At 32.2% G+C, this 13,068-nt stretch overlaps 1 protein-coding gene across 1 annotated transcript; it reads left to right on the forward strand.

The window, feature by feature from the left end:
* The first annotated feature begins 7,746 nt into the window (after positions 1–7,746).
* Positions 7,747–8,532, forward strand: LOC141703308 (uncharacterized). The gene has a single exon (XM_074506858.1). The coding sequence runs from the start codon at positions 7,747–7,749 to the stop codon at positions 8,530–8,532; it is 786 nt and encodes a 261-aa protein (XP_074362959.1).
* Positions 8,533–13,068: the final 4,536 nt, after the last annotated feature.

Here is a 13,068-nt window from a genome sequence, read left to right on the forward strand (position 1 = left end):
AAAAATCGAAACAAAACGAACCACTAAACGCACAAAAAATATAAAAGACAAAAAAAAACGTGATTCACTAAAGGCTTGGCCCTTAAAGAATACACCAACACAACACTAACAACCAAAGCGAGAAGCTCACCTGCACAATTCATATCAACCACCATTAAAATCAAAATATATTAATTCATGATAAAATAAATTATATTTTATTCTCGTACACAAATACACACATAATATATGCCTCATCTTTGTTCAACAACTGATACACAGACAATATATACGTACAAAAAATCAGTATTACACAACAAGCTTTCAGAGATTGAAAGCTAATAGAGCGAATCGAGCTTCTGTATTAATATAACCACATCCTCCATCTTCACCGAAGTAATTTCGTCATCCTCCATCGATCTCAAGCACGAATCTGCAAACTGCTCCTAGAAACTAAACTCCGACTACGGCACTGATGACACTGTCTTCTCTGACGGCGAGATAAGCACTGATGCGGAGATGCGTTGGCTAGGGCTGGTGATGTGAAGGTGGAAGTGTGTATTGAGAAATAATTGAGATAGCACGTGGAGAAATTGAGAAATTGATATTTGGGGGAAATTAAGTTTGGTGAAATTCAATTGGGGGGAAATAGCAGCCCAAATATTTGGCTTCGGGAACTCTACAAATCTGGGTCTAAATTTCTTTTAATTAATTTTTCATTTTTTATTAAATATTAAAAAATTTCAATATTATAATAAAATTGTACAACTAATGTAAAATAATGTCAAAATAACATGATAATTATAAAATCAATCAGTACTACACAGTTTACTATTAAAAAGTCACACTGTATATTATCGGAATTTACTATTAAAAAGAAACACTGTATATAATCAAATTTTTTTTTTAAAAATACATGTCTCTAAATTGAATAGGAGCAATTATTCGTATAATTTTTTTTTAAAAAAAATACACGTCTCTAAAAAAAATTTGTCATCTCTAAAATTAGTAGGTAACAACATCCGTATGGTGATCGTCGACAAGAATTTTAAAAAATAGAATCACCACCCGGTACAAGACTTGGTAATAGGAACCCCGTGTTGACCGTAATTTGACTAATATAAAAACACACGATATAAATATAATGTTTTAAAAAAAAATAATACATCACTAAAATTAGTAGGTAACATCATCCGTACGGTTGGATCATCGAAAAAGAATTTAAAAAAATAGTATCACCACCCGGGAGAAGACTTGGCAACATGAACCCGTGTTGACCGTAATTTGACTATTATAAAAACACATGATATAAAATCCATTTTTTTTAAAAAAAATTGTACATCTCTAAAATTAGTAGGTAACATCATCTGTACGGTTGGATCGTCGAACAATAATTTTAAAAAAATAGAATCACCACCCGGTACAAGACTTTGTAAAAGGAATCCGTGTTGGTTGTAATTTGACTTTTATAAAAACACACGATATAAAATCTATTTCTTTTAAAAAAAATTATACATCTCTAAAATTAATAGGTAACATCATTCCTACAGTTGGATTGTTGAAAAAGAATTTTAAAAAAATAGGATCTTCACTGTGGACAAGACTTGGTCAGAGAAACCCGCGTGGACCGTAATTTGACTATTATAAAAACACACGATGTAAAATCTAATTTTTTTAAAAGAATTATACATCTCAAAAATTAGTAGCTATCATCCGTGGATAGTTGAACAAAAATTTTAAAAAATATAATCATCACTGGAGACAAGACTTGGTGATAAGAACACGTTAAATATGGAAACACATGCTATATTGTAACTTTTAAATCCAGAATAAGTAATAAAAGTTCATGGATCTTACACGCTTGTTGTAAGATCATGGATTGCAACATTTTATATTGATATTTTTACTCAATTTTTTTTCTTTAACAAACACCACAAATAATATTACAATAACTAATTTAGGTAAAAATGATACAAAACAGGTAACGAAATCATAATATTGCCATTGTTAGCTTATTAACACAAAGAATATCACTTATCTACACTTTATGATACCCAAAAAGAATATTTCTTAAATAAAAGATATAAAAATATAATATGTGAAATTCAAATTTTAATATGTATCTATATGAATACTGCTCAAATAGAAATAAAATTAAAATGAAAAATATAAATTAAAATTAAATAAAATTAAAATATAAAATAAAAATTAATGAAATTAAAATATAAATTAAAATTGAAATAAAATAAAATATAAATAGTGCTCAAAGAAATATAAATTAAAATTAAAATAAAATAAAATAAATTAAAATATGAATAGTGCTCAAATAGAAATAAAATTAAAATAAAAATTATAAATTATAATTAAAATGAAATAAAATTAAAATATAAATATAAATTAATGAAAAATTAAATATGTAAGAGTTACTTGGATATAGAAAAATTGGAGTATTCAGTTTATATTAAAGGGGTGTAATCCATAATAAATTTGTACAATCTTTTAAAATTTTATGTAATTATATTAGTTTAATATTTTAAAAAATTTGAGGATCAACAGGATTTTAAATAATATCTTAAAATTTTATTGTATTCCATTGGAATTTTTAAAAATCAAATAAAAATAAATTTAACCAATTCATTCAAATGTAAAGATATTCGACTCAAATTTTGAAAATAGTGTATTAAAACCTTAAGATTTCAGACATTCATTATCAATAATTTGTTAAATATTTGAGGGTATTAGAAAATATTATCGACTTTGATAGATTTCAAAATCAAATCAAATTTATTTGATTTGTAGTGTAGTTTAATATGTTTTGAAATATCACATTAAGAGAGTTCCATGTTTAAATCTTTTTGTAAAATAAAAAATATGGTACAAATTTTCAAGATTCATTTGTATGTTTAAATCTTAATTGAATAGGGCACTATTTTATTGATTATTAAAGAAGTATTGTTTATAACATCTCATATAAGTATATTAAGATTAACCAATAACAAGAATATTTGTAGTGACACATTTTCAAGCTTCAATTAGACGACATGGAATCCACACATTTGGCATATGAGGTGTGTAATACTATTATTAATAATAGTTATAGTAAGTGTCCTTGTGTGACCTATTTTGATTGTCTTTTTTTCCTCTTTTTATTCTCTCATTTTGTTAATATCTATATCATTAAGTAAGGTTATCATTATCTGTTCAACAAATAGTTTGGTCCAAGATGGACCCAGCCCTACTGGTATAGTGGGGTTCAACTATATGGATTTATGGGTCCAAGTTTATGATCTGAAAGTTGGCTTGATGACCAAAATAATAATCGTAGAGTTTGGAAATAATACTAGGAGGTACAATCTTCATGTTTGAGCAAGTTTGTAGAAGTTTGGAGATATTACTTTCGAGTCAGAGTCACTATAAATATTAAGTCACTATGGATATTACAACATCTTTTAAATTAAGAGTGAAGATCAACAATGCAATAAAACATCGGTATCGTATATCAATCAAGTATTAGAACATCCCTAAATTTTGTTTCATTTATGGAATATTAGGCTCTGAAAATTATTTAGTAAACTGTTCGAAACATCAGACACATATATACTAGAACCATGTGGGCCCCTGGATAAGAGCTCATTTCAAGTAGGTGCAAATTGGCTCTATAATTGTGTTGAAATCAATGATCGGAATTTTAATGTACCGCAGACCAGGCTCAACAAAGTAATGACAGCAGGAGGTAGTTGGCAACAGAGGGGCTTTTGGAGATAATGGATTCAAAAAGAGGTAAAAAAAGCGGGATTACGCGGATAAATAATATAAAAACCACGGGTGCAAGGAATCTCGCCTACAAATGTGGGAGAAATCCTAACTTTCATATTACACATAGTGAGGAAACTAACGTCGAAAACCTCCAAAAAGCAATAGAGCGTTGGGACATCCCAAAAATCCCAAAAAGCCAAGTTTATGATACAAAATGGTATAGTTCAAGTTCTTCCATCAAAACCGAAGAAAGGGACATACACCTATCAAAGTCATTCGAAACAATTCACCTTCTCGCCAAAAGTTCCCTAGACAAACTAGCAAAATCATAAAATTACATCCATATAGGTTTAGTCCAAGTAGGAATTAAGCCCTTAACCAAAGATGGATTAGACACCTCAATATTAGCCATTTTAGGAGATGCTAGATTTCTTGAGTTCAATGACTCTCTGTTAAGTTCCATAGAATCAAGTCTATATAACGGACCCGTCTCTTTTAGTTGCTATCCAAATTTATCTATTTTTCTTAAAGACATGAATGTTATCCATAGCATGACACTCCAAGTTAAAACTCAAAACTATAAAATGTTAGAAGGATCAATTCCGGTTGCTTTAATCTTTCGAATTCATTACAAAGCAATAATATCCATTGGTGATAATGGGCATAAAAATGCTTTCGTCAAAGGAGAAACTATCCTTCTTCAAACTGACCTTTCAAGGTCTAACACAGTCATTCCTCGATCCATAAAATGACATGACATTTCCCTTCCCATTGAATGGGTTTTAGAAGGAGTAGCTCGCCCTAGATTACCGGAAAGATTATAACCAAACACAAAAATAAACCAAGTTCACCAAGATGATAATGGAAGAGTCACTCTTGCTTTTGATCGATCATCCCAAGCCCCTTTTATTAGTTCTCGATATTCTCATGCTTCCTCAAGAACCTTAAATTTAGGAAGGATTTCTCAAATCCCTTCTATCATTAACACTTCCCCAAGACAAAGATACTCTACATCAGATATACCCAATACCTCGATGGGTGGTGTGGATTATTCTTCCAATATACCTCACCCTTTCTATAAACAAAGTCAATTACCACCAAACCAAAACACGGCTTCCCCTTCATCACCAACATCCCCAATCTTCTCTGCAATAATTGAGAATATGGGAATGCCAAGTGAGCTAAATGTGATTGAAATAGAATTTCAAATCAATAAAACTTTTTTCCGTGAAGAGTTCTACTCTCCCCAAAATACTGAAAAAAGAAATAGGTTTTTTACCAATTTCAAAGAACAAAAGACACAACTTCAAGAAATTTATTATGAATTTCTCAACCAAAACAAAATACAAATCTTATTATTTGATTGGTTGGAAATTTACTCCTCTGACCAAAACTTATTCTTCCCATTCACAAATTACCTAAACCCCATCACTCGAAGCATGAGCCAAAAGAGAAATAATCGGAAACAAGTAGCGGAACTATTGAATCACACCACCCACCTTTTAGAAATGTCACACTAACAGTTCATAGTGAAAAAATCGAGGCACACCCCATCAAGAGACCAGATGAGGACATACTAAAAAATACTAGGAATACAATCCTTGCTGTTAATTACACAAACACCCACCTAAATAGCATAGGAAGTCAACTGAACCGAATAGAAGACCGAATTCAAAAAAAATAGATTTCTCCAAAAGTATTAATAACCAAGAACCCATCTTTAAATCATACCAAGTTTCTTGACAAAGCCAACAACGAATTCAAACAAATAGACCAGAATTCGTTAAAGCCATCAAAGACCATCTTAGCAGACTTGAAGCCTCCTCTTCCACAACCCAAATAGCTGCTGATAGTGTTTCATTTAAACAACTAAATGTCATACATCATGACTCAGATGAAGATGCTTTCACAAATGAAATACCCCAAGTTCATGACCTCCGATAAATGATTCCAAAATTCACAGCCCCAGACATTGGAATTGAAAATAGACCCAAAATTTTACCCAGTCTAAATTCAATGCATCCTCTGTTTATGAATGGAATATAGATGGAATGTATGAATATAACATTCTAAATCATTTACAACAAATGACCATGGCAGCCAATGCTTATACAACCCAAATAGGAACCCCAGACAAAGCTATAGCTGAATTACTCATAGCAGGGTTCTTTGGAAAATTAAAAGGTTGGTGGGACTATCACCTTACCCGTGAAAATCATCTTGAAATCTTAAATTCCATTAGAGAAGATGAAGAGGGAAAACCCATTTTAGATGAACAAGGAAACCCTATCTAGGGAGCAGTAGCACAACTCATTCTAGTCATAACACACCACTTCATTGGTGACCCTTCTCACCTGAGAAATAAGAATGCTGAGCTTTTACATAATCTCAAATGTAAAAAACTTAGTGATTTCCAAAGATATAAAACTACTTTCCTTACTAGAGTCATGCTTAGAGAAGACTCGAACCATGCAAATTGGAAGGAAAAATTCTTAGCCGGACTTCCAACCTTACTCGGTGAAAGAGTTAGAACTTCTTTAATAACTGAACACGGAAGCCCGATACCTTACAAAAACCTGACATATGGCCAACTCATAAGCCAAACACAACGAAAAGGCCTAAAGATTTGTTAAGATTTAAAACTTCAAAGACATCTCAAATGGGAAATAAAAAGAACAAAGCAGGAATTAGGTACTTTCTGTCAACAGTTTGACTATAATCCCAACTAAAGCTATTCAAAAACAAAATGTGATGGCCAATGCAAGCCATATCAAAGACCTTATCAGAAAAGGTCTTTCACAAAATCTAAACATTTCTACAAAAAATCAACAGAACCGTTATATAATAAACCTTCCTTTAATAATAACAATAAATCTTCCTACAATAAAAAACCTTTCAACAAAAATAAATTTACTAAACCAACCAATAAAGATATAACTTGTTACAAATGCGGAAAAATGGACATATATCTAGATTCTGCAGACTTAATAGGAAAATACAAGAGTTAAACATAGAAGAAAGCCTATCCAACAAAATCTTGGCTTTACTCCTTGAATTTTCCGACTCTGAGACATCTGAAATGTCTGGAAATGATGAACCTCTTCAAATAGATGAGATTCCAACAAGCTCATCTTCCTCTCACAATTCCTCCTATGAAGACAGACGAATCAACGTCCTCACCAGAAATGAGGAACATTCTCTCGAAATTATAGAAAAGATAACTGATCCTCAAATAAGAAAAGAGCTCTTAGAAAAATTTCTCCAACGACCAATTGAACCCAAACTTAGAACAAAAACCTTTTATTCTCCCATCAGTAAAAACTACATATGACTTGACCATAATATTAAAAAACATAAACCCAACCAGAAATCCGTTCCAACAATACAAGACCTACACAAAGAAATCAAAGAAATCAAAGAAGAATTAAAAATCCTTAAAGAACAACAAAAGATAGATTCTAAAGCTTTAAATGTCCTTCTAGTTCGTGAAGTAGAAGAGCAAAATACTGAACAAAAATAACTAAGCAGTTTAAACAATACTCCTGAACAATATGAAGATTTCTTATATGAATTAAGACAAGTTACCTACCAAAAATATCTAATAAAAGTCAAAGTTGTCTTCTCAGATGACTTTATCTTAGATACCATTGCCTTATTCAATACATGAGCAGATTTGAATTGCATTAAAGAAGAAATAATACCAAAAAGATTTCATCAACATACCTGTTGAGAATAATTCAAAATTATTTGAATTATTTTCTTGAAATTTTGTTGATTAGTTTGTTAGGTGTTTTTCAAATAATTAGTAGATAAGATAAGTTCTATTTTTTAGGAGTTTTAGTATTTTCTAGTGTATAAAACCACATGTTGGTTATCAGAAATTAGATAGAAGTATGTATCTCATTTTATTCACTACTTCTCTATATTTTCTCTCTTTCTTTTATTAGTCCAAACACCAACAATGGTATCAAGAGCCTTATTAATCTTAAGGGTCTGTGATATAACATAGCCATGTCTTCAAATCAAACACCAAATCTTTCTCCTCCATTTTTTAATGGTGAAAATTATCAAGTATGGGCTGTTAAGATGAAAACTCATTTAAAAGGTTTGGGTTTATGGACATGGGTGGAAAGTGAGAGGGAGATACAACCTCTTACCGACAATCCTACTCTAAATCAAATCAAGCTTCACGAAAATGAGTCAAGTAAGGGTCCAAGAGCTTTATCAATTATTCATACGGCCGTGTCAGAATCGATTTTCACAAGAATTATGACTTGTGAAACAGGAAAAGAGGCTTGGGATAAGCTAAAAGAATTGTATGAAGGTAACGCAAGAATAAAGAGGATGCAAATTTTAAATCTCAAAAGGGATTTTGAGACTTTAGCCATGAAGGAAAAAGACACTATACAAGATTATTATGATAATTTGATGGGTGTTATTAACAAAATGCGGCTGATGGGAGAAGATGTACCTGATAGCAAAATTGTAGAGAAGCTGTTTGTGAGTTTGCCCGAAAGGTTTGAGTCAAAACTTTCATCTCTTGAAGATTCAAAAGATATAAGTGAACTATCTTTATCCAAACTAATTAATTCTCTGCAAGCTCAAGAACAAAGAAGAGCGATGAGAAACAAAGAAACTGAAAATGCGGTTGAAGGAGCTTTTTTGGCAAAAACTCAAAAGCAAAAAATAAAATTTACTCAATGTGGTCATTGTAAGAAGAATGGGCATGAAGAAAAAGATTGTTGGAACAAGGAAAGGCCTAAATGCTTTAAATGCAAGAGGTTTGGACATGTGTAAAAGTATTGGTGAGAAGTGCATCAACATGAAACTGTGGAGAGAAGGGCTCCCAAATGAAACTGTGGAGAGAAGGGCTCCCAAATGAAACTGTGGAGAGAAGGGCTCCCAAATGAAACTGTGGAGAGAAGGGCTCCAACAACAATGATGATGGTGGAAAGTACAACATCATCGAATTAATTTTAGAATTTTGAATTTTGAATTATGAGGGAGTGTTGAGAATAATTCAAAATTATTTGAATTGTTTTCTTGAAATTTTGTTGATTAGTTTGTTAGGTGATTTTCAAATAATTAGTAGATAAGATAAGTTCTATTTTTTAGGAGTTAGTATTTTCTAGTGTATAAAACCACATGTTGGTTATCAGAAATTAGATAGAAGTATGTATCTCATTTTATTCCCTACTTCTCTATATTTTCTCTCTTTCTTTTATTAGTCCAAACACCAATAATACCAACGAAAAGTTAACCGCCGCTAATAACTCAAACCTTAATGTAGTTAGTAAGGTTGATTCCTCTTTCAATAATAAAACCTTCCAAATTAAGACATCTTTTCTCCTAGTTTTAGGCATACATCATCTTGTCATATTAGGTACACATTTCTTTAATTTAATAACCCCCTATTATGTCACCTACGAAGGTATTACTTTCAAAACCCATGACACCAAATTTACCTTCCCATTTCTTGAAAACCCCAAAACAAGGAACCTCAATACAATAAAGGCATATTCTGTATATAATAACAAGATAAATGCCTTAATACAAGGCAAACAGATACAATTATTCCATCTAAAACAAGATCTTTCCTCTCACAAGATTGAGAAGCAGTTACAAGTCCGCTTTATCAAAGAGAAAATCTTAAAATTAATAAAAGAAATAGAAATAGAACTCTGTTCTGACTTACCAAATGCATTTTGGCATAGAAAACAACATATAATTAATTTACCTTATGAAAAAGATTTTGATGAGAAGGAAATACCAAAAAAAGCGAGACCTATCCAAATAAAATCCGACCTAGAACAACATTGCAGAAAAGAAATCACCGATCTCGAATCCAAAGGAATCATATCAAAATCCAGATCCCCGTGGTCCTGTGCAGCTTTCTATGTAAACAAAAATGCTAAAATTGAGAGAGGGACACCAAGGCTATCAATTATAAGCCTCTAAATAAAGCCTTAAGATGGGTACGATACCCTATACCTAAAAAAAGACCTTTTACAAAAATTAAGATCTTCGGTAATATTCTCCAAATTTGATTTAAAATCAGGATTTTTGCAGATTCAAATCCACCCAAAAGATAGATATAAAATTGCTTTTACGGTCCCATTCGGATAGTATAAATTGAATGTCCTTCCATTTGGAATCAAAACTGCCCCTAGCAAATTCCAAAGAAGCCTTTACATGACCGCCTTAAAACTAACCTCATCCCTTGGTCATATGAACATACCGAAATTGTTCGACAAATCAAAGTTCAGGTTCTAGAAATTCTTGTCTACACCTTGCTGATCTAAATGCTTCTAAAGTAGTTGAAACAGATGCTTCTGATTTAGGATAATTTAAGATACGACAGTATACTAAAATAAGTAGTCAATGGTAAAGAACAAATAGTCCAGTTTACATCTGCACATTGGAATGATTGTCAAAGAAATTATTCTACTATAAAAAAGAAAATACTTTCAATTGTTTTATGTATTACAAAATTTCAGAGTGATTTATTAAATCAAAAATTTCTACTTGGAGTCGATTGTAAATCTGCAAAAAATGTTTTATAAAAAGATGTCCAAAATATTGCATCAAAACAAATTTTTGCCAGATGGCAAGCATTATTAAGCATTTTTTATTTTGATATTGAACACATTAAGGGAGATATGAACTGTATCCCAGATTTCCTGACCCATGGGTTTCTACAAAATAGATAGTATCATGCCTCGAAATGGCAGAGGTGGTAGGGAAAAACCCCAGCCTTTCCCGATAACTCTCGGTCACTCAACAAAGCAAAGCGAGTACTTCTTCAGGAAAACCGATCACATCCTGGATCGATAAGGTAATTGCAGATGAAGAAGACAATAAATTATTTCTAGCCCTTCAAACCATCAAAGCCCATGGCCTCAACATCCAAAATCCCTCAACAGCCTCCCAAAGCTCTTCAGAAAAATCAACTAAAGTTACCCAACAAAACACTTCTTCCAGCCAACCTACAAATACTCCTGTTAGGTCGCACACACTGTAGAGGGGGTGAATACAGTGTAAAATACAATCAAATCGAACATTTAATATTTCAAGTAACAGAAAACAAACTTTATTGAAACAATAAACTATGTTACAGTATGGAATTGTTACCTCTCAGTGATGAACAAATATCATGAGAGCTGCTAGGGTTACAATGAATAATCTTCTCGAATATGATAACACTTATAGTGTAAACCCGATGTCTGTGTTTATATACTACACAGTTACAAGATAATCGCTAATTGATATGGAATATAATTCCGCTTCCTAAAATATATCAATCAGATATCTTTTCTTCCAACTATTCTATTCTTCATAGAATTCCTTCTTCATCCATATCTCTTCTTATGTTTATCTCGATCTTCTTTCCTTTAATCAGCTACTGTCCTTATCTAAACGTCCTTCAGTACTTAAGTTCTGATATCCATCTTCTGATGATTATCTCCTGATAATATAAGTATTGATATCCTTATGTCCTGACTTCCAGTATAAGTACTGATTCCCAGTTAAATACTGATTTGTCCTGTTAAGTAAGATCTGAAAACTAAACATAAATCATATTAGCCATGACATTATCAAATATATCTAACAATCTCCCCCAACTTGTAAATTAGAAAAATATACAAGTTTAACAGATATTTGATGATGTCAAAAACATTAAGTATAAATGCATGAGAATTAGACTAGATAACTACAACTTACAGTCCTTAAAGCTTTACCAATCTTTAATTTCTGATAACAACTTCAGTCTGTACAAATATCAGAATTTAAGCAGTTGTAGATCTTTGACTTGGCTTCATCTTCTATTCTCTCTGATGTCAGGAGTTGTTCTGAGATTGTTCTTCAACAAACATCTCTCAGCATATCTAAGTTCATCAATCATTCTCCTTTTAGCATCTTTAAGCTCTGCATTATCTTCACCAATTTAAAAGATTATAGCCCTGAGATCATTAATCTTTGCTTTTCTTATATCCTGATCCAGTCTGATCAAATAAGCTTTATCAGACTCAAGATTGAATTCCACAGCCCTGTACCCTAGAAAGGTAGTTATAATTTGAGCAGAATTGGGCTTCATTTCAACTATATCACCCTTGTGATCTCTGTACTTTGGAAAATATGTGATGTCAGACTTAACAGAATAAAGCATTTTCTGTCTCTGAATCTGATCCTTCAAATAGTTTGCAGCAGTTCTTGTCAATCTGTCATCCACTTGAAGTAAGAATAGTACATGCTCCAATTCTTCAAAATACTTCAATGGAATGGCATTTTGCCTTATATGATAAACCCTACCATATGTCATGAAGTACAACAAGATGTATTCTTTCAAGTAGGTATGGTAAACCATTTGTACAGATTCCAGTTGATTCAATCTCTCAGGAGTTGCTCCAATACCTGGTTCACTCAAGGAAGTTGGATCATTGGTAGTGCTATGTATTCCTCTTTCATCAGCACTTCCCAATCCAGTTTTATCTCTTGCCGCCTTTCCAGTAACTACTCTTGCTTCAAAACCACTTGCAGCAGTCTTCAAAGGTTGAGTCTGTTTTGCTTTAGTTAATCCTGGTAGGAGTATCTTGGTCTATCTTCTGATATCAAGTTAACTTGAGCTGTGTCAGAGGTTACTTTCTTCTTTTGAATATCAGAACTTACAGTTTTTTGACTCTGAACAAATTGAGCCATGTCAGAGATTATTTTAAGAACTTTTCTTGAAGTCAGAGCAAGATCATCCTTTTCATCAGTGATTTCTTCATTCTCAGGAAGCACATAAATGTTGATAGGTTCACCAACCTTTTCTTTACCCTTGGTTCTTGGATCTATCTGCGGTTCTGATTTAGCCAATGTTGCTTCAGTATGTGTCCTTTCTTTGATCACAATGCCTTTGAGTTTTGGAAGTGGCTTTTTACCAGAAGCTTCAAATTTAGATGTAACTTTCTCTGATTTAAGTATGGATTCTTCTTCCATTAAACTCTCCAAGTCCATTCCTGGATTTTCCTGAAGAAATAACTGTCTTGACATTTCTTCATCAAGATCTAAAAGTTCATCAGAACTTATCCTTTTACCAGTAGCAGAACTTATTCTTTTCCCAGTATCAGAACTTGTCCTGTGACTTGTGATTTCAGCTTTTCTTGATGTGAAACCTCTACCTTGACTATGACCTCTACCCATTCCAGAGCTTCCTTGATCATCCTTTTCATTATCCTTCCCTTTCAGTGTCTTGTCAGTCTTGCATTTGGACTTAATTACTTTCTCCCCCTTTTTGGCATCAGCAGAAAGTAGAAGAGAGACAAGCAATTTCACTGAGGCTTGGATTTCAGT

The sequence above is a fragment of the Apium graveolens genome, unplaced genomic scaffold, assembly GCF_009905375.1.
Source record: "Apium graveolens cultivar Ventura unplaced genomic scaffold, ASM990537v1 ctg6477, whole genome shotgun sequence".
Classification (NCBI taxonomy): Eukaryota; Viridiplantae; Streptophyta; class Magnoliopsida; order Apiales; family Apiaceae; genus Apium; species Apium graveolens.

Excerpts from the sequence above, each read along its gene's own strand:
- LOC141703308 (XM_074506858.1), top strand. The coding sequence starts at position 7,747 with ATGTCTTCAAATCAAACACCAAATCTTTCTCCTCCATTTTTTAATGGT.